The sequence below is a fragment of the Delphinus delphis genome, chromosome 15, assembly GCF_949987515.2.
Source record: "Delphinus delphis chromosome 15, mDelDel1.2, whole genome shotgun sequence".
Classification (NCBI taxonomy): Eukaryota; Metazoa; Chordata; class Mammalia; order Artiodactyla; family Delphinidae; genus Delphinus; species Delphinus delphis.
This window is the reverse complement of record NC_082697.1, coordinates 27,426,801-27,445,559: the sequence shown is the minus strand read 5'-3', so window position 1 is coordinate 27,445,559 and position 18,759 is coordinate 27,426,801. Positions and strand designations below refer to the sequence as shown.

General features: G+C 52.4%; 1 protein-coding gene across 1 annotated transcript in view; it reads left to right on the top strand.

Annotated features, from left to right (window-relative positions):
* The window catches only part of ANGPT4 (angiopoietin 4), a 39,109-nt gene extending 25,358 nt beyond the window's left edge, over positions 1 to 13,751 (top strand). Inside the window, exons 5-9 of the mRNA XM_060032824.1 lie at positions 2,669 to 2,784; positions 5,614 to 5,715; positions 7,259 to 7,425; positions 12,493 to 12,623; positions 13,591 to 13,751. Coding sequence (XP_059888807.1) covers positions 2,669 to 2,784; positions 5,614 to 5,715; positions 7,259 to 7,425; positions 12,493 to 12,623; positions 13,591 to 13,751 — 677 coding nt within the window. The remainder of the gene's footprint in view (positions 1 to 2,668; positions 2,785 to 5,613; positions 5,716 to 7,258; positions 7,426 to 12,492; positions 12,624 to 13,590) is intronic.
* The last annotated feature ends 5,008 nt before the right edge of the window (positions 13,752 to 18,759 follow it).

Genomic DNA, 18,759 nt, shown 5'->3' with positions numbered 1-18,759 from the left:
CGCAGCGACGAAGACCCAATGCAGCCAAAAAAAACCAAAAAGCAATAGTGATGGATTCCAGACACTATGGGTGGCAGCAATTTAGAGACAGAGGATGGCACCATGGCTCCATCTAAGTTGGGCAGGTCCCACCAGATAGGGGTGTGAGGCCTGAGGTGGCCACAGGCAAGAGAGGTGAACACCTTCCAAACCATGAGATTAGGAGTGACCCGAACCCATCACTGGCTTGTGCATAGAGCCGTAGCAATGAGGCTGCCTAAATTAATCCTGTAGCAAAGGCACGGGGCCTGGGCCCAACACTTCTCCCCACAGGCTCACCTCTAACTCAGTCTCCAGCTGTGGCCCAATGTCTGCTCACCAGTCTGGGTGAGAGGTTGTATAGGGGAGGTTGCCTCAGGCCCCCTTTGACCAAACGCCTGTCCTGCCCCACTGTCACCAGGGAGAGGCACTACGGGCTGTTTCTCCCTACTGTTTAGATGGAGAAACTGGAGGAAGATTAGTCACCAGGTGTAGAACAGAAGATTGGATGGAGACGGGCACAGGAACCAGGCATCCATGAAGGCCAGCAGGAAGCCTGCACCCCCTCTCTGCACAGCTTTGTCCTAGGCAGGTGGAGGCTGGCAAGGGGTGGAGAACTCAGGGCATTCAGAAGGTTAGAAGGACGGGGACACAGGTAGAAAAGACCTAACCCATGCATGGCATCAGAAGCAGCATTCGTTAACGAGGTCTGTTTGTCCAACCTTGTATGGGATCAGTGGTGGAGACCCAAGGGGAGGTGGGTAGTAGGAAAGGTACTGGCTCTCCAGTCAAATGGACCAGAGTTCGAGCTCTGGCTCCTTCACTTACTAGCACTGGCACTTTGCACAGGTCATTTAACATCTCAGAGCCTTGACTTTCCTCACCTATAAAATGGGAATAATAGCTCCTATCTCTCAGAGTTCTGGCACAGAGCGTCAGATGAGTTCATACACATGAAGGGGCTGAGCGTGGTGCCTAGGACCAAAGGGGGTGAAGCTGGTGCAAAGATTAAGTGGGGTCCAGGCTGAGGCCAGACTATGTTGCATGTCACTACTGGTCCATCCTTGCTCTTATGCTCCCTGAAAGTACTTTTCCTGGCCCCAGACTGCCCCTGACAGTACCTGGCTAAGAAACACTACAATGCATGGTGGCTATTTCACTTTTATTGCTATGATTGTCGTTAAGGCTATTGTTGTTGACTAAGGAAAACAATAGTGGACAGACCCTGAGAAGAGTGGCTGGAAATCTGAGGCCAGCTCCTAGCTCTGCCCTTGCCTAGCTGGGAAAGTTGGGCCTGTCCCAGCTCGCCTCTAGGCCAGCAGCCTACCAGGCTTGGCTAGACTCCAGTTCCCCAGGGACCAGGGGACTGGCAGACGGGGCCGTGGAGACTCTGCCCAGGGAATGTTTGTGCACAGACTGGGATGGATTTGGGGCCTTTGTCCCTTCATTTGTGATCTGGGAATAACAGCCTCATTTCAACAGGGCCTCAGCTCCAGGACCCAGGATCCAGGTTCAAGAATGAGGCCAAAACAGGAAGTCCCACCCCTTGGTAGCTTCCTGGTTCCTCACTGGTCAGGATACCTATCCATCTGGAACTTTAGCCCTATCCTTGGATACCCACCTACCCACAGATTGGTTTCTGGTGGAATCATAGCCCAAACCTCTAATTGGATCCCAAAAAAGGAGCCAGAGAGGGTGTTTGAAACCTCTGTAGTTTATTTACCAACAGTCACTTTTTTCAGGTTAAGCCTGAAGGCCTCCAGGGCCCTGGTGGGATTTGGCCATTAAATTAATATTCTCCCTTAAGGCCAGAGGTCAGCTCCCAGGGAGGGCATAATGAGGGGGACCCACCTAAGAGCTGCAGGGATATCCAGCTGGTAGAGTGGGCTGTGGAGGGGACCCTGGGTCTCCTACCCGAGAGAGCTCCAAGGACAAATCCCCCCTAAGACCTGGAGAGAGGGAAAGCCCTGCCCAGCCCCTCCCACCCGACCCAGCTGTGTGGCCTTGAGCCAGTTACCTCACTTTTGGGCCTCAGTTTCCTAGTCTGTGAAATGCAGAAGTACCTCAGTGGAGTTCAAGCCCCAATTACCTGTCCTGGAAGACTCTAGCAGCCTCATCTCTGCCCTTCCTGCTTTGAGTCTCATCCCCTCCAATCTCTGTTCTATCCTCTGGCCAGAGGGCTCTTCTTCTGCACAGTCTGGGCTCCTCAGCCTGGCATTCAAGGCTGAAATCTCAACCTCATCTCTCCTTCCTTAATGTTGCTCTCTGGTCCATCAAACAGCCAGAGCTCCCTCTGGCCTTAGCTCTGGATTTGGGTGGGAGTCATCTCCTCTTTGTGGCCTCAGCCAGATTCCCCTCACCTCACCCCGATCCCTGCACACACAGGACTCTTCCCGCCTTGGAGCCCGTGCATATGCTGTTCCCTCTGCCTGAGACACTCGCCCCTTCTCCACCTGGGTGGCCTCTGCTCCTCATCCAGGCCCCAGCTCACTGTCAGCTCCTCTACGAAACCTTCCAGGGTCCACTACCTCTCCCTATCCCCAACGCCTCCCAGCCCAGAACCTGGCACAGAGCAGACGGGAGTGCCCACCTGACCCCTTCCCTCTCTCCTGAGCTCACTTCCAATTGTTTTTACCTTGTCCCATTGCAGCCTCCATGAGGGCAGCCGAGCAGGTGTTCCAGGACTGTGCAGAGATCCAGCGCTCCGGAGCCAATGCCAGTGGCATCTACACCATCCATGTGGCCAATGTGACAGAACCCAGAAAGGTTAGGGGGCTCCCGGAGGGCTGAGGCTATCAGAGGGTGCTGAGCCAGAAGACTCGCAGACAACCCTCCACCCCACCCCGCCCTGCCCCCACCAACGTCACCTCCAGGCCTTGTCCAACAGCTGAGATTCCAGAGAAGGTGGGGGTGACCCTACCCTCTGGAGCCCCCACTCGTTCAGGGGTCAGATCATGCGGTTAAAGCAGAAGTTCCCAAAGCTGGCAATGCATCCTTCTCCAGCGTGTTTTCCTGGGATGCTTTTAAGTTGGAATAGCAATAAATGGTTCTGTGTTGGTTCAGATAATGCTGGCTGATACAGCAAACAAACCGGCAAGAATTTCAGTTCCAGGGGTTTAACACAAAGAAGTTTATTTCTAATCTACCTACAGTCCAGCTGAAGGTAGGTGTGGGAGCTTGCTTTATGTGGGAAATTAGAGACTGGGGCCGATGGAAGCTCCACCGTCTTCACTGAGTGGCTCCCAAGCTTACCCAGAACTTTGAGGCCCAGTTATCAGATGTGTGGGGGGAGGGCAGTCAAGGGAAAATGTGGATGTCAGGAGGGAGGGTTTGGGGGCCAGGCCCAGAAGTGGAAGAGTTTGGAGAACAACTAGCCAGTCTTCCCACTTCATATTCCCTTTTCAGTTTTCTTTCAACCCAGCTGAATATATCAAGGAGGATGGCTCAGATTATCTTCAACAGTTCTCACACACCTGCTAAATCCCCCTTTTAACAAAGAGAGATCAGGCCCTCAATCTCTAGCTAGAATTTTCTAGCACTATTTTGTTTTCATTATATATATTTTTACAATTATCTGAATAAAAGCAAGTGTTACTAATTTTCCCTCTATGGTACTAATAAGATTTCCTTTTAAGATGCATTTAGTCTGAGTATTTATTTAAGTAAAAAAAAAAAAAGACACCATTTTTTAACATCTTTATTGGAGTATAATTGCTTTACAATGGTGTGTTAGTTTCTGCTGTATAACACAGTGAATCAGCTATACATATACATACATCCCCATATCTCCTCCCTCTTGCGTCTCCCTCCCACCCTCCCTATCCCACCCCTCTAGGTGGTCACAAAGCACTGAGCTGATCTCCCTGTGCTATGTAGCTGCTTCCCACTAGCTATCTATTTTACATTTGGTAGTGTATATATGTCCATGCCACTCTCTCACTTCGTCCCAGCTTACCCTTCCCACTCCCCGTATCCTCAAGTCCATTCTCTATGAAAGATACCAGGTTTTTTTTGTTGTTTTTTGTTTTTGTTTTTGTTTTGCGGTACGCGGGCCTCTCACTGTTGTGGCCTCTCCCATTGTGGAGCACAGGCTCCGGACGTGCAGGCTCAGCGGCCATGGTTCACGGGCCCAGCCGCTCCGCGGCATGTGGGATCTTCCCGGATCGGGGCACGAACCCATGTCCCCTGCATCAGCAGGCAGACTCTCAACCACTGTGCCACCAGAGAAGCCCGAAAGATACCAGTTTTAAAGTAAATATTTTATATGAAATTAGTTCAGCTATGGTGGAATTTGGGAAGGCGTGAATAACTAAAATTTGGGAACACTGATAGAGAGGGAAGAGCTGGCCTGGGAGGCAAGAGATCTGGGCTCAAACCTCAGCTTTACTTTTGACTCATTTGCCTTGAGCAAGTCCCTTCCCTTCTCTGGGCCTCAGTTTCCCTTCCTGCAACTTCTGCTACCCTCACAACAGATGCCACTGTCTTCTCTCCCTGAGCAGACCTTCACCATCTCAGAGCCTTTACTCCTGCTCCCTCCACTGGAAACACTATTCCCACTGATCTCTGTCTGGCAGGCATATCATCATCCAAAGCCTTGTTCCAATGCCACCTCCCCTGGGAAGCTTTCCAGGATTGCCCCATGACTCCTTCTTGGGAACTCTCTTTGTAGCTGCCCAAATGTTCCTATTCAATAGTCTGCTAGCCCTATCAGACCTAGCCCTATCAGTCTGCTAGCCTCCTCCAGACCAAGCCAGCCCTGGGGGTTAATTTATCTCTGATTTGTCTCTGATTCACCTAGTACAGGGGCAGGCACCAAGTGTTTCCTCATCAAACATTGAAATGTACTGAGCTGGCTGGAAAAAATAATATGTGAACAAAAGTTAAACTGAAAGATGTGATTGTGGTGGATGGTAAGCTGTTTGAAAGAAAGAATCATTCTGTCTTATCCATATGGGCATTCCCCATGCCTTGAATGGAACCTGGCACCTAATAAATGCTCAGAAAACATTTATCTGCTGAATGTGATAACATTTCCTTTTTTTTTTTTTTGTATTTTGGCTATGCCGCCCCGCATGCAGGATGGTTTCCCAACCAGGGATCGAACCTGGGCTTCCACAATGAAAGCACAGAATCCTAACCATTAGGCCACCAGGGAACCCCTGTAATAACATTTCCTGAGTCTACACCATGTGCCAAGCACTTTACATCTCTTGGCATTTAATTCTTACAGCAACCCTGCAATAATAGCGAGTGAAAGGCTCTGTTCTTTTGGTGGATGACTCATCTCATTTAATTTTCACAACAATCCCAGTGTGCAGATGAGACACTGAGGCACAAAAAGGTTAAGGTATTAACATCCCCATTTTACAACTGAGGAAAAGAAGGCTCCGGGAGGACATCACTTGCCCACCGTTTCAGACAAATGAAGACAACGGGTGGGGGATTCGGACCTGGATCCTTGGGAGGCCCTGGACCACCAAGCTCACCTGTTGCTCTGTGAGGTTCTGTCAGCCAAATCACCCTCGGGCTGGCCCAGACCTGGCTTCTGGCTGCCTCCTGGGGCTTCCAACTTCCCACCTCCCCAATTTCCTCCAGGTATTCTGTGACATGGAGGCCAGTGGAGGTGGGTGGACCCTCATCCAGCGCCGTGAGAATGGCAGCATGAATTTCCAACGGAACTGGAAGGATTACAAACAGGTAACATTTCTGCCCTGGGGAGGAGCTTGTCAGCCCTGAAACCTGGGGCAGGAAGTGGGTTGTGGGCAGGGGTCTGGTTTGCCCCCAACCCTTCTCAGAAAATAACTCAGCCCACCTAAACCAACTGCCTTCAAAGAGATTTGGCCAGTGCAAGTATGCTATCGGGGACTCCATCACCCGAAATTGAACCCTCTTTTTGCAAGTCCTGACATATATCCTAAGAATGAAAGTGTCAGTTTTATTTTGTTTTAATTTTTGGAAAAGATAATACATATACCTTGCTAAAAATTTTTAAAGAATACAAAAAAGGGAAGAGAAAAAAGTGATCTCCGCTGCTCACCCCTGGCTGCATCGCTTAAATGAATGTCTTTGCCTTAGCACACATACATGACTACATCTGCAGGAGAGATTTTTTTAATTCAGAATTGCTGGCTTACTCACCCCTGGCTGCATCGCTTAAATGAATGTCTTTGTCTTAGCACACATACATGACTACATCTGCAGGAGAGATGTTTTAAATTCAGAATTGCTGGCTTAAAGACCCCATGCATTTTACAAGACGAGGAATAGTGCCTGATCGTCTTTCAATTTTTTAATTAAATTTTGGATAAAGGATTTTTGGCAAGCTAACTTAAAAGCTCTTAAAGTTTTTAAGAGCAAAAGAAATAGAAAAAGATACTCAGAAATACAATACTATTTTTTGTGTGTCTGCTTGCTGTTCATTTGATAAATACTTTTTTAAAAGTACCAAATTAATCTATGACTGTTCTTGAACCAATTGGGTTTTAAAGTATCACTCAAATGGCAAAGAGAAATAGGGTGCTCAGAAGCAGAAATACGCAAAAGACTGCTGAACATTAACCATTAGGCTAATGAGGGGTACAGCATGACTAAAATGGGGAGTGGGGCTTTGGCGTGCCCTGTCCTCGGTGCTGAATTATTGTTCTGCCCAAGGGCATTGGTCACGTGTCACTCTGGGACACTGGTGACTCCCAATGCTCTTAGCTTTACATTCCTATGTCACTGAAATTTTTCAGTGGCTGCCATGTCACTGAACAATGTTTGCTCTACCACTTATGCAGCTGATTTAATTTTTTAATTGAGATGTAATATTCATGTAGCTAAGTGCACAAATCTGAAGTGTAAGACTCAGTGAATTTTCACATATGTATTCACCCATATGACCACCATTCAAAGCTAGATATACAACACTTCCAGCACCCCAGAAACCCTCCTTGTGTCCCCTCCAAGTCAAGACTCCCCTAAAGGTAGTAGCTATTCTGACTCCTACCACCACAGACTTCTGTTTTTTTGCCTGTTCTTGAACTTCATAGATTTCAATTATGATTCATGTGATTTCAATTATTTTTAACAGACTTTTACATTCACAAAAGTCTTAGTCTTTTTGCTCTAGGAGTTGGGGAGCTCCTAGCAAAGTGGTTTTGGGTAAGTGTCCCCAGAGCCCGGCCCAGCCCAGCTCCTTAACCAGAGGTGTAGCCTTCCTCCTCGGCATGCAGCCTACCCCCATTCTCCTCTTCCCCAGGGCTTTGGCAACCCAGCCGGGGAGCACTGGTTAGGTAACGAGGTGGTGCACCAGCTCACCAGCAGGGCAGCGTACTCTCTGCGCGTGGAGCTGCAAGATTGGGAAGGCAACGAGGCCTACGCCCAGTATGAGCATTTCCAGCTGGGCAGCGAGGGGCAGCTGTACAGGTGGGCTTGGGGCCCAGGCTCATGGGTGGGCTGGGAGCCCTGGGCTAGTGGCCACAGAGTATGCACCAGCGGTCAGTCCCTGGGCGTCTCCAGTTCCTGCCATCTGTCCCCCGTTTGGGCGCACGTCATGGGATCTGGAGACGGCTGGTTAGCACTCAGCACATCCTGGCCACTGGGTGGGGTGGAGAGAATGTCGCTGACACTGCCATGCCAGGAACAGGAAGGGGCCTTCCAAGGTCAGTCACCCCGAGGCAATCATTTTACAGAGGCCCAGAAGTGGGGAGGTGACTTTCCCAGCCTGTCCTATGCTGTGGGGTGAGGTGGAAATTTCAGGCTGGGAATCAGGGGAACTGGGCTCATTCTGGCTCTGCTCCAGCTCAGTGTGTGAACTCAGGCAAGTCAAGTGGGCTTCTCTGTACCTCTGCTTCTTAACCACAGGATGGGCTTAAATATGAGCCCATTAGAAAATCATCAAGGTCTCTCACCCCTCCCTCAGCCTGGTTCTTGGCTCTGTTCAGGAAAAGGAATGAACATTTCTTGAGCACCTATTATGTTCCAGGCAAATGACTCCATTTAATCCTCCCCACAACCTTCTGAGGTAAGCATTGCTGTACCTGCTTTAGCGATGTGGGAACTGAGACACAGAGCTTAAGTCCCCTGCTCAAAGTTACAAAACAGGTAGGGCCTGGTTTTGAATTCAGTTTTGCTGCCAAAACTCATGGTGTTTCTCCTACATGATGTTACGTCTCTCAGAAACTCAAGGATCTTAAAGATAAGCTAGCTTGGAACCAGGACAGAATTGAATTCATAGACTCATGCTCTAGGGCCACAAAGGACCTCACATGTCATCTGGTTCTTCACATGATGCTAGAATCTCCTCCACAGCCACATTCATCATCCAGCCATGCTGGAATGCCTTCACTGATGGGAGGTCACTTCCTCCCAAAGAATCTCTGATGACTCTCTGTCCGCCTGCATTGTATGCCTAATTCCACCTCTGAGGGCTTCCCGGTGATGGGTCCCCAACCCCTCTATTAAATGCCCCTGGTTCCTCCAGCTAGCTGGTTCTGACATCCCCTCTGTGGGACCCAACCCAGTCTGATAATGTTCCTCCTTCAAGTGCAATGTCTAGAGCTGAATGAAACATCCCCGGCTCTGGGCTAGGCGGGGCCCAGCTGGATGCCTCTGACTCCTTAAGCGGAACAGTGAGTAGCCACAACGTCCTGCTGACTCCTCTTTAAGCCGCTGACCACCAAAGCCAAGGCTTAAATCCTGACTTTATCCCTCTCTCCCTGAGCGACCCTGAGCAAGTCCCTTCACCTTCTCATCTGCAAAATGGGGGCCATAGGTGTGCCTACCTCATCTGAAGTGTTGTGAAGCTTGAATGAGATACCACACGTACAGCATTAGTGCTGGCACTTAGTATATGTTCAGCAAATTATATTATAACGTTATAATTACTGTCCCCAAGCCAGCCCTTCACACACTTGGCTGGACTGCTCTGGGCAAGCTCACTGCTGTTCCCATCTCCAGTGCCTGGGACATGGTAAGTGCATAACAGGAAGCTGGGGGAGCCTCCCTTTCCTACACAAGTAACAGTTAAACCTCAACTCCATGACCCAATTCTTGGGCAGCAGCTTCTGTGGCCCTAAGTCCAGGATCTGCCATTTTTCTTGCGCAAGAAACATCGGGAAAAGTATCTCATTGTGCTAAAGAACGTGGCCCTGGAGCCGGCTTGCCTGGGTGTGAACCCTGACTCTATCACTCGTTGGATTCATGGCCTTAGACAAGTTACTTACCTCTCTGTGCCTCAGTCTCCTCATCTGTAAAATATAGTATCTGTGTCATAATTGAGATAATCTGCAGAAAACGCACAGCATGTGGTAAGTGTTACATAAACGTTAGAGATATACAAACGATATATTCAAAGACAGAAATATAATATTTCTGCATCTATGTATATCTCAATTATTTATGTCCATTTATACAAGCATATACATGCATGTTACATTTGGAACCCCTTGCTGTGCTCCCCTCTGTGAATCTGATGTGCTCCCTCTGGCTTTTTATCTGAGACATGGAGAGCTCCCTGCCCATGGTTCCAGACTGTTATGCTCAGGTTTCAAAGGGCCCACATCTATGTGACCCTTTGCAGAGCCCTAAATAATAATAATGATATATTGAACACTTGCTCTGTGCCAGGCATGGGCTGGTTCTGGTCATTTGTGGAAGAATCAGACCTGCGCTCTACCCCTCAAAGTTGTTCACAGTCCAGTGTGTCGTGTGTGTCTGAGGGTGAGTGTGTCCACAAGCAAACCCACACCCCCAAGAAGACAGGAGCTGCCTAAGGGGAAAGCACAAGGGCATAGAGATGCTTGCGCTATCGGGGAGGGCTCCCTGGAGGAGGTGGTGCCTCTGAAGAGTAGGCATTCTCCAGACAGAGAGAGGATAGAAAGGGCTCCCCAAGCAGCAGGGAGATTCTGAAAAGAAGGCAGAAAGAAGAGTTGACATGCAGCTGGCCACAGAAACCCCAAACCTGAGCAAGGCTCTTTCAAGGGCTCCGGGGATCGTAAGGAATAGGCCCTGCTCATTCAGAAAAAGCCTGGAAGATCCTGGAAAACACATAGAAACTGCCAGAGAAGGGCTAAGGGGAGAGTGACAGAAACAGGTGCCGTCCCTGGGTCCCCACCGTACAGAGTCAGCTGCCTGGTGAGGTGGGGTGGATCCCCATAGGGAAGCCTAGAGGTGGCGAAACCTGGGCAGGCAGAAGCTGGAGCGTGGGCATCGGGGTGGGAGGGGCACCCTTATTTGTCAGACACAATAATGGGAACCCTCTGGAGCCCAGCTGGGGTGCATGCGTAAGACTGCAGAGAAGCGGCCCACGGAGCGGGATGGGGGAGGCACAGACAAGACACAGGCACACACTGACACCAGGCACAGGCCTTCCAGAGGTGCCCACACACCCAGACCCGGCAACAAGCACCAGATACACACAGAGATATACAGGGACACGCACAGACGCACATGCACATGTGGAGGGGCTCACCACACCCCTGGGGTACACACTTGAACCTTCAGGGCACAGACTCACACAAGTGCCATAGCCACACAAACAAGCACAGACACACACCCAGGGACGTGTGCAAATGTGCCTCAGAGAAGCCCTCTCAGGTAAACACGCACACAATCTCAGGCACAAAGACATATTCCAGAGCGCACACTCAGACCCACCATAGAGATTGCCGCACAAACTTAAACGCACACATGAACACGCAGGCACAGAGACTTGCATCCGGATGCTCACGGCCTCAGGCACAGACTCACGCACCTCGTGTGTCTCAATTGGGGGTGTCCAAGGACTCGTGTGTATGTTTGTGTTCCCCAGACCTGAGCCATGATTATGTCCAAAGTGCATCTGAGCAATGGGTCAACTGGGGCTTCCCGGCTCATGACTTGAGAGTCCCTTAGAGATCGCAGATCCCCCTTCTGGCTCCCAGAGAGGAGGGGAAGGGAGGCTGAGGACTTGGGGCCAGTGCTGCCGCAGTGACCCCATGAGATCATTCGGCTTTGTCCAGCACTGATTCCACACAGCCCCAGACTAAAGGTGACCTCAAACTTTAGCCTGAGTCCCGAGCCTGGCCTTGAACTGACATGACTGAGCCCTCAAATGGAGCCCTCAATGGCCACAAGGAGAAGCTGGGACCATATAAGCGGGTGGGCCAGCGAGCCTGTCCCCACCCCAGGGAGCCCCTGGCCAGGTGGGCCTCTTGGCGGGTGATTTGCAATGCCACTCATGCAAGCCCAGGGTGGCACATTTAAGGGCACAGTTAAGGCTTCACGGCTGGCCACGCTGAGCCAGCCCTGCCCTCACCACAGACAGAGAACACAGGGGGTAGATGCAGGGACTGAGGTGGCCTCATGCCCAGGCCCCACATTTCCTCTGGATCCCAATGGGGTCATCTCGCAGGCCCTGCCCTGGGGAGCCAGGGCTTCCCCGAGCTGCCCCGGCTGCATCTGGTGTCCACTTGCCTCCACCCGTAGGACCTTCTGTTGCTCCCAAACTGGCTCCCGCCTCAGCTGCCAGTGCATCCCCTGCCCTGCTACAAGCCCCCAACACTCTCTCCTGCCAGGCTCAGTGGAAGCCTGTGCCAGCCAAGCACACGGGCTGGGAACACGGGGACAGGATGGGACGAATCCACAAGCACCGAACGTGCCAGGCACTTACTGTGTGCCAGTGCTGCCCTGCACCTGTCACACGCCGAGGTCACCCCATCACCATGACGGTTAATGTACTATCGTTACCGTTTTAACAGATGAAGAAACTGAAGCCGAGAGGCGAAGCAATCTGCCCAAGGCCACACAGCTGACGAGCGGCACAGCTGGGATTTGAATCCAGGCGTTTTACCCCCAGAACTTGTGGTCGTAATCACCACAAAGGCCTGGATGTGCCCGCCAGGGCCTCATAGCCTGACCGAGAAATAGAAACCCTCCCCAGCTGGCTGCAGGGGTGGAGGTCACAGGGCTGGGGGTGCCTCAGGGCCCTGATCCATGTGGGCTGCTGTGGTCAAGGAAGGCTTCCCGGAGGGCGTGGGTGGGCGTGAGGTGTGATAGGGCTGGGGTTGCCGGATGGTCAGCTGGGAAGTCAGGCCAAATGGGGCTGGGATCTGTCTCTCACCCTCATTTGTTCTGAGATCTCAGGCAGGCTCCTGGGGCTCTTGGGAGCTCTGTTTCCTCGTCTGTAAAATGGGGATACTAAGGTATTTTGAGGATTAAATGAGAATGAATTAACCCATGTAAAGTGCTTTAAACAATGCCTGGCACATAGTAGATGTTCAAAAAAATGTTAGCCGTGGTCCTCATTATTATTGTCACGATCATTCTCACAAATGGCCAAGACTCAGGTTCAGCCAGCTGAGGGAGGCCTGGCACGGGGTGGGCACTCTGTCCCTGCAGGCAGCAGACAGGGAGGGAAGATGCCTCAGCACAACTGGAGGGGAACCCCTTCCGCAACCACCCCCAACCTGACTCTGGGCCCCTCTCCCATCACCACCTCCGGGTGGCCTCCAGGCTTTCCCTGAGTGGGTACAGCGGCTCGGCGGGGCGCCAGAGCAGCCTGGTCCTGCAGGGCACCAACTTCAGCACCCGCGACGCAGACAACGACAACTGCCTCTGCAAGTGCGCCCAGATGCTGTCCGGAGGTGGGTGCAGGGCGGGGTGAAGCCCCACCTCCCCACAGGCATGCCTGGCTGAATACGCCCATCCCCTCCCCACTCGGGTCCTTGTGCAGCCAGGTGCCGTCAAGAAGTGGGTGCAGGTCAGGGTCTCGCTCACCCACGGGCTGGCCTGGCCGTCCCTCATCCATACGTTCCCCCCGACAGGCTCCTTGAGGTCCCCTCCAAGGTCTCACCTCCTCCTAAAGCTGGCATCACCAGTTCTCCTCTGAGACCTCTGAGAAGCACTGAGAGCGGGGCCCAGGGTGCACCCTAGGGGGGTACAATGCCTAATCTGCCCCAACCCCAGGCCTGAGACTTCCTCCCCAACCCTCCTCCCGGGCCAAGCAGGATCCGGAGGCGGGAGACCTGGGTGGAGGGCAGAGGGGCAGCTGCCCACCAACTCTGGCTTAGGCAGTGTTTTCTGTGGGGAGAGACATCAGAGAGTGGGAGATGAGGAGTGAGAGACAGAATGGGAAGGACAGAGATCAGAGGAGACCTCCAGAGACACAGAGACAGGGACAGATGGAGACGAGAGAGACATCAGGATGGACAGACAGAGTGCTGGGCACAGAGCTACACGGGGACAGAGGGAAGTACAGAGGGAGAGATGGAGAGAGAAACGCAGACCACAGAAAGACAGATGGACAAAGTGTGTGAAAGACAGAGAGACCCAGAAAGGTAGGGTAAGGGAGAGCAAAGAGAGACAGAGAGATCAGAGAGAGACACAGAGAGACAGACATGAGTGCACTGTGTCTGGAGGCCCCATACTGAGCGGCGGGTCTGGGAGCCTCCCTCCCCCACCAGCCAATGCCCGTTCCCACCCAGCCCCGTCTCCAGCAAGCTGGCTTCCCAGAGGAGCCACCAGCCCTGATTCATCTTCGGGGTAGGGGGCTGCCCTCCCCCAGTGGCTGGGCTCCCACATCCCCAGAGCCTCTAACTCCCCCTCCACCAGGATGGTGGTTTGATGCCTGCGGCCTCTCAAACCTCAATGGCATCTACTACCCGGCCCGCCACCACGTGCGCAAGCTCAACGGCATCCGCTGGCACTACTTCCAAGGCCCCAGCTACTCGCTGCGTTCTACTCGCATGATGGTGCGTCCCACAGACATCTAAGGAGCAGCCCGCCTGGAGGCTGGTCCCGCAGGAGGACCTGGATGTGGTATCCTCTGAACAAGCTGGACCCAAACACAGGACACAACGCCAGGACCTCGTCCTGGACACCCTGGGTCCCCTGAGCCAGCCCTCCTTACCCCAGGAGTCCAGAAGAGTCACCTCCCTCCCTTTTTCCCTCAAGTTGTGAAATGGTGGGTGTTTGGGGGTTCCTGCCTCTTCATTGTCCCTATTTCCTCTTCTCTCCTGCCTCCTGCAGGGCCCTCCGGCCAGCTTGAGGGTCGCAGTACCCTGGATGAGCTGAGAACAGATTTAACTGGGCCCCTCAAAGGAATACACGACTAGTGGTGGGATGTGAGGCAGGCGGAAAGGTATTTACAGGCGGGAAACTGCCCAGATGGAGGCCCAGAGTCTGTCCCTGGGTTGTTGGGAAGGCCATCTCTTGTTCCAAGCTTTCTCAGCCTTGAGATGTCCTTGAACTTTCTGTTCAGGACTGAAGGAGCTGCATCCACCCTATAATGGGAGTTATTTCCGCCCACTTTGTCCACCACTCCTAGGCCCCAGCATCTAAAGCTCAGATGTGGTTTCTCAGGGGCTCCAGGAGATCTAAGAGGGATTCCTTTACCCCTTGAATGTCCTAGAATATATTCCAGAGAGAATAACTAGGACTCCCCTCTAAAAGTACCTGTGGTCAAGTGAGGGAGGGAAACACCAGGTTAAATCAACGTGAACCGGCATTCTTAGCTGCAGGCCTTGTCAGGGCCATTAGTGTGGTCATGTGCTTAGTGACTGCCCATGAAAGGGCTAGAGTAGGCAGCTTTCCCCAAATTTATTTATTTGAAAATGGGCCCTGATTATCCCAGAGCATCTCTCAGGGCTGTGGATACCCTTGGAAAAAGCTGGTCCTCATATGTCATGAGCTGAAACCCCAGGTCACTATCCCCAGCCCCAGCTGCTTTCACCATTTCTAGCTACGAGGGCCACAGTGACATTCTCAGCCTCTAAAAACAACTGGAAGGAACCTTTGGGTTAAAACAGATACACCGTCGCTGAAGAAGGGTCTAGAACTAAGTTTCCTGTCTGTGCTCCAAGGCTTCTCTGTCCGTAGGAAGCCAGATCTCTGTCCGGGGGCTGCCCTCAGCACTCCGTGTGACCCCAGCTCATACCAGCTCAAGTTCAGGGGCTCTTGGGGCTCACTCTGCCTCGAACAGGACACCAATAGCTGGGTCCAGATCCCTCCCGCCTCCAAGGCAGAGCCCCTAGCCTCCTCTTGCCTTGTCCAACAGCGATGCTGCAGCTAGGGCTCCATGGAGACTGGGCCTTTGCTGAGTCTGGGAGACCACGGGCTTCTCATGAACTTTTTTCAGAGAGGGGCCACAGCCACTCTGCCACCCAGTCCCATTACTGTGTCACCCTCCTCAGACCTGATGAGGCCACCAAAGTCCTGTCGTCCTCAGCCAACACCCGGACTCAGCCCACGGCCGACCTGCCCTACCGCCAGGTTGCACCTCTGTCTTCAGAAGGTTTTCTCCTGGATGGGGCTGCACGGTGGAAATGGGGCACCTTCATCCCACTGGGCTCTGCCCCCGCCCCTGGGTCCCACCTCGGCCAATCCACTGATTAAACCCAGCACAGATTAATGCTGATCTCCTTCAGGGAATCCAAAGGATGTGGTTGCTAATGGTGACTTCAGGCAGGAGGGAAAAGTACTTAGGGGCAGGTGGCTGCCCAGGAGGCTGACACCGCCCTACCCAGCATTTGCTCGGCCAGCCTTTATTTAGTGTCTACGGTGTACAGTGTGGTGCTGTCGGCAGGACTTAGGAGTCAGACAGCCCTGCTGCAGCTCTTGAACTTGAAGCCAGTGGCTCAGCCTCTCAAGGCCTCAATCCTCTGGTCTGTGAAATGGAGATGGTGATATTCCCTCCTTGCTGTGATGGGGCAGGAGGAAATGAGACCTTGTATTGCAACTTCTTAACAGAGCCTGGCATGAAACAGGTGCCTAATAAATGTTAGTTCCCAAAGAGGTGCATGGGGTGGAGAAATCGGCCCCCTAGCGCATGCCACCCCTTCTTCTGACCCAGGGAAGGTAAGCATTTTATTTTTGTATCTACAGCATTTATTTTTGTGCTACAAGTGTGTAGGCAATGCTGTGTGCCCCGGGAACAGAGCTCCTCTGGGTGGGGTGAAGTCCCAAATCCCTGTCTGCACTCCAGTTGTCTGAGAAGACCAAGAAGCCGATTTGGGTAACGCTCACACACCTGTTCTTTAAAATATTCGTCCTTCCTTCTTACTTTCCTTCCTTCTCTGTGCCAGGACTCTCAAGTGCAAGGGATAGAAACCTTATCCTGAGGAATGGATTGACTCACATACAGGGAGTCTAGGGATGGATTCAGATGTGGTTAGACCCAGGTGCTCAAGTGATGTCCCTCCCCACCTCTCAGGCTTGCCCTCCACCATGCTGACCTCATTCTCAGTCACGTTCTCTCCTGAAAGATGGCTCCAGCAGCCCCAGGGTTGTGGCCTGCCTGCTCAGCATCCTTCAGATAGAAAGCTCCCCTGTCCCAGGGATTCCAGCAAAGGCAGGATTCCTTCCAGCCAGGACTGGTTCTGTGTCCATCCCTGTGCTTATCACTGTGATTCTGGTTGACGAGACCTGGGTCACACTATCATGCCTGGAACCAGGGGGTGGAGTTAGTTCCCTCCAAGTCGTGTGGACTGGCCTTGGGGAAACTAAGGAGCCACTTTAGGAAGCAGGGATGCTGGGCAGGCAAGAACAGAGGTTCACTTTTTCTCTTTCCATCTCTCAGACTCCCATCTCTCTTATCTCCATCTCTGCCTCTTCTCCTAGCCTCCCTGCCCCCAAGGCCTGCCCCTCAGGCTCCAGCTAATCCCTGGTTTGCCCCAGACTATCAAGGACACTGCTGTGTTCTGCCCAGAGGTGTCAGACCCTGGTTCGCAGTACAGGCTCTGTCACAGGAGCAGAGCCCCTGCCCTCTCTAAGCCTCCAGTTCTCATCTGTGCTATAAGGATGGAGCACCCACAAACATCTAAAAGAGAGCAACGCTGACTCACCGTGGCTGCAGACATGAACAGCTAAAGGATTCTGGGTGCACAAGGCCCTAGGGGGCCTGGCTGGTGAGGTCTTGGCCTTGGGTGGGTCTCCTGGAGGCCACCGCTTGCAGGAACCGGCTTCTGAGATACCTACATCTGCAGGTTCCTATGTAGAATCCCCTCTCCCTGAATCAGACCAGCGTTCCCCCATTTTAGTAATGAAGAAATTAGAGCTCAGAGAGGGAAAGTTTCATCCGAGAGGCACAGCCAGTCACCACCTCCAGTGCACTTGCGCCTATCAGCTGCCTCCCTCGTCCAGAGCTCTCTGGAGGCACCTTGGCACCGACCACAAAAATGCTGGAGTGGTGTCCCCTCCACCTATATCAAGGGCTGAAGGAACTTTCTGGAAAGTTTTCCAAGACTATTCTGTCTTTCCCACTGGCACCTGGTAGGTCCCGATGGAGCGAGGCAGGCAGAATGCATTCTTCCCACGATCTCTGCACGTTCGCAGCAAAGGCAGTTGCCACACTGGGGGAGAGAGTTCACTGAGCACAGCCTAGAGACAACAATCATGGATGGGGTAGGAGGTGGCCCTTTGCAGGGGGCAGGGGATAAGTCAGCATCAGGATGGTTTGTCCTGCTGGCTGGGTGATTTGATCCCTTTTTCCAGACTTCCCCCCCCCCGCCCCCCCCCCCCAGTGTCCATCTGGGCCTTCACCTCTCTCACTGAAGATGCTTCGGAAAGCTAACAGTGTTGCCTTGGCAACAGCAGCATCAGCATCTTTTGATGGAGCAGCCCTTCTGTGAATGGAATCTGGTCCAGGCCACATCCAGCAAAAATGTGTTACTTTCTTGTGTTAGATTAACGTGTAATGTGGCCTGTGAGCTGCTGTTGCCTGTGTCCTAAGGGCAGGGAAGTCCAATGGCCTTTAACATCCAACACATTCCCACCCTCCCCTGTGGGACCTCTCTGAGCCTCACTTTCCACATCTGCACAATGCAGAGACTGTGCTCTAGTCATGGGGAAGTCGTGCAAATTCAGTGCAGTGGTGGACATCCAGGCCTGGCACATTCACTCATGTATTTATTCATTCATACACGTATTCATTCTTTCACATGGCAGGGACGTACTGAGGACCTGCCTGGGCCAAGGCCTGCCTCGGTGATGGGGAGGGAGCAGCAAAAGAGAGACAGATGGCCACAGTCCCGAAATCATAGAGCTTAACAGGCTAGAGGGAGAGACCCGCCAAAATAAAATTTAAAAAAATTTTTTTTATTTAACTAAATTAACTAATTAATATACTGTAAGTGAAGAAAATAGACAGGAGTTACAGATAAAAGATTTCAGAGGCAGGGTGATCAGGGAAGGACTCTCTGAAGAGGGACACTTAAATTGAGGACTAAAGGTGAGAAAGAGGCAGCCAGGTGAGGAGCTGGGGGAAGAGTAGGCCCACTGGAGGGAACAGCATGTGCAAAGGCCCTGAGGTAGTTGTGAGGAACCATAAGGAGGCTAGTGTGAGAGAGTGATGCCACTGAGCCAGTGAGCCAAGGGAGAGTGGTGGGAAGAGGTGCCCCCGACACCTATTTCGGAAATCAACTCCCCACCCCGGTGCCCACGAGGGACTGGATCCAGCACCACTCTGCCCGAGTTGCTGTGGAGCTGGGGCAAATTCCTGCCCCTCTCTAGACCTCAGTTTCCTAATCTGTAAAATTCAGGAGAGGGATCGCCTCTGTCTGAAAGTCATCCAGACCCTGGGTCTGACGTCTGTTGTGTCCACTGCCCTGAGCCTGTGCCACCACGGGAGTCAGAAGGAGGAAGAGAAAATAAAAGTCTTGCCACTGGGCTAGACGGGAGTTAGGGGCCAGCCAGGGGCTTGTGTGGGGATAAGGGGCATCCACTGCATGGCTCCTCCGTGTTAGCTCTACACACACCACTTCGGAATCCTAGTGGGTTCTGTTA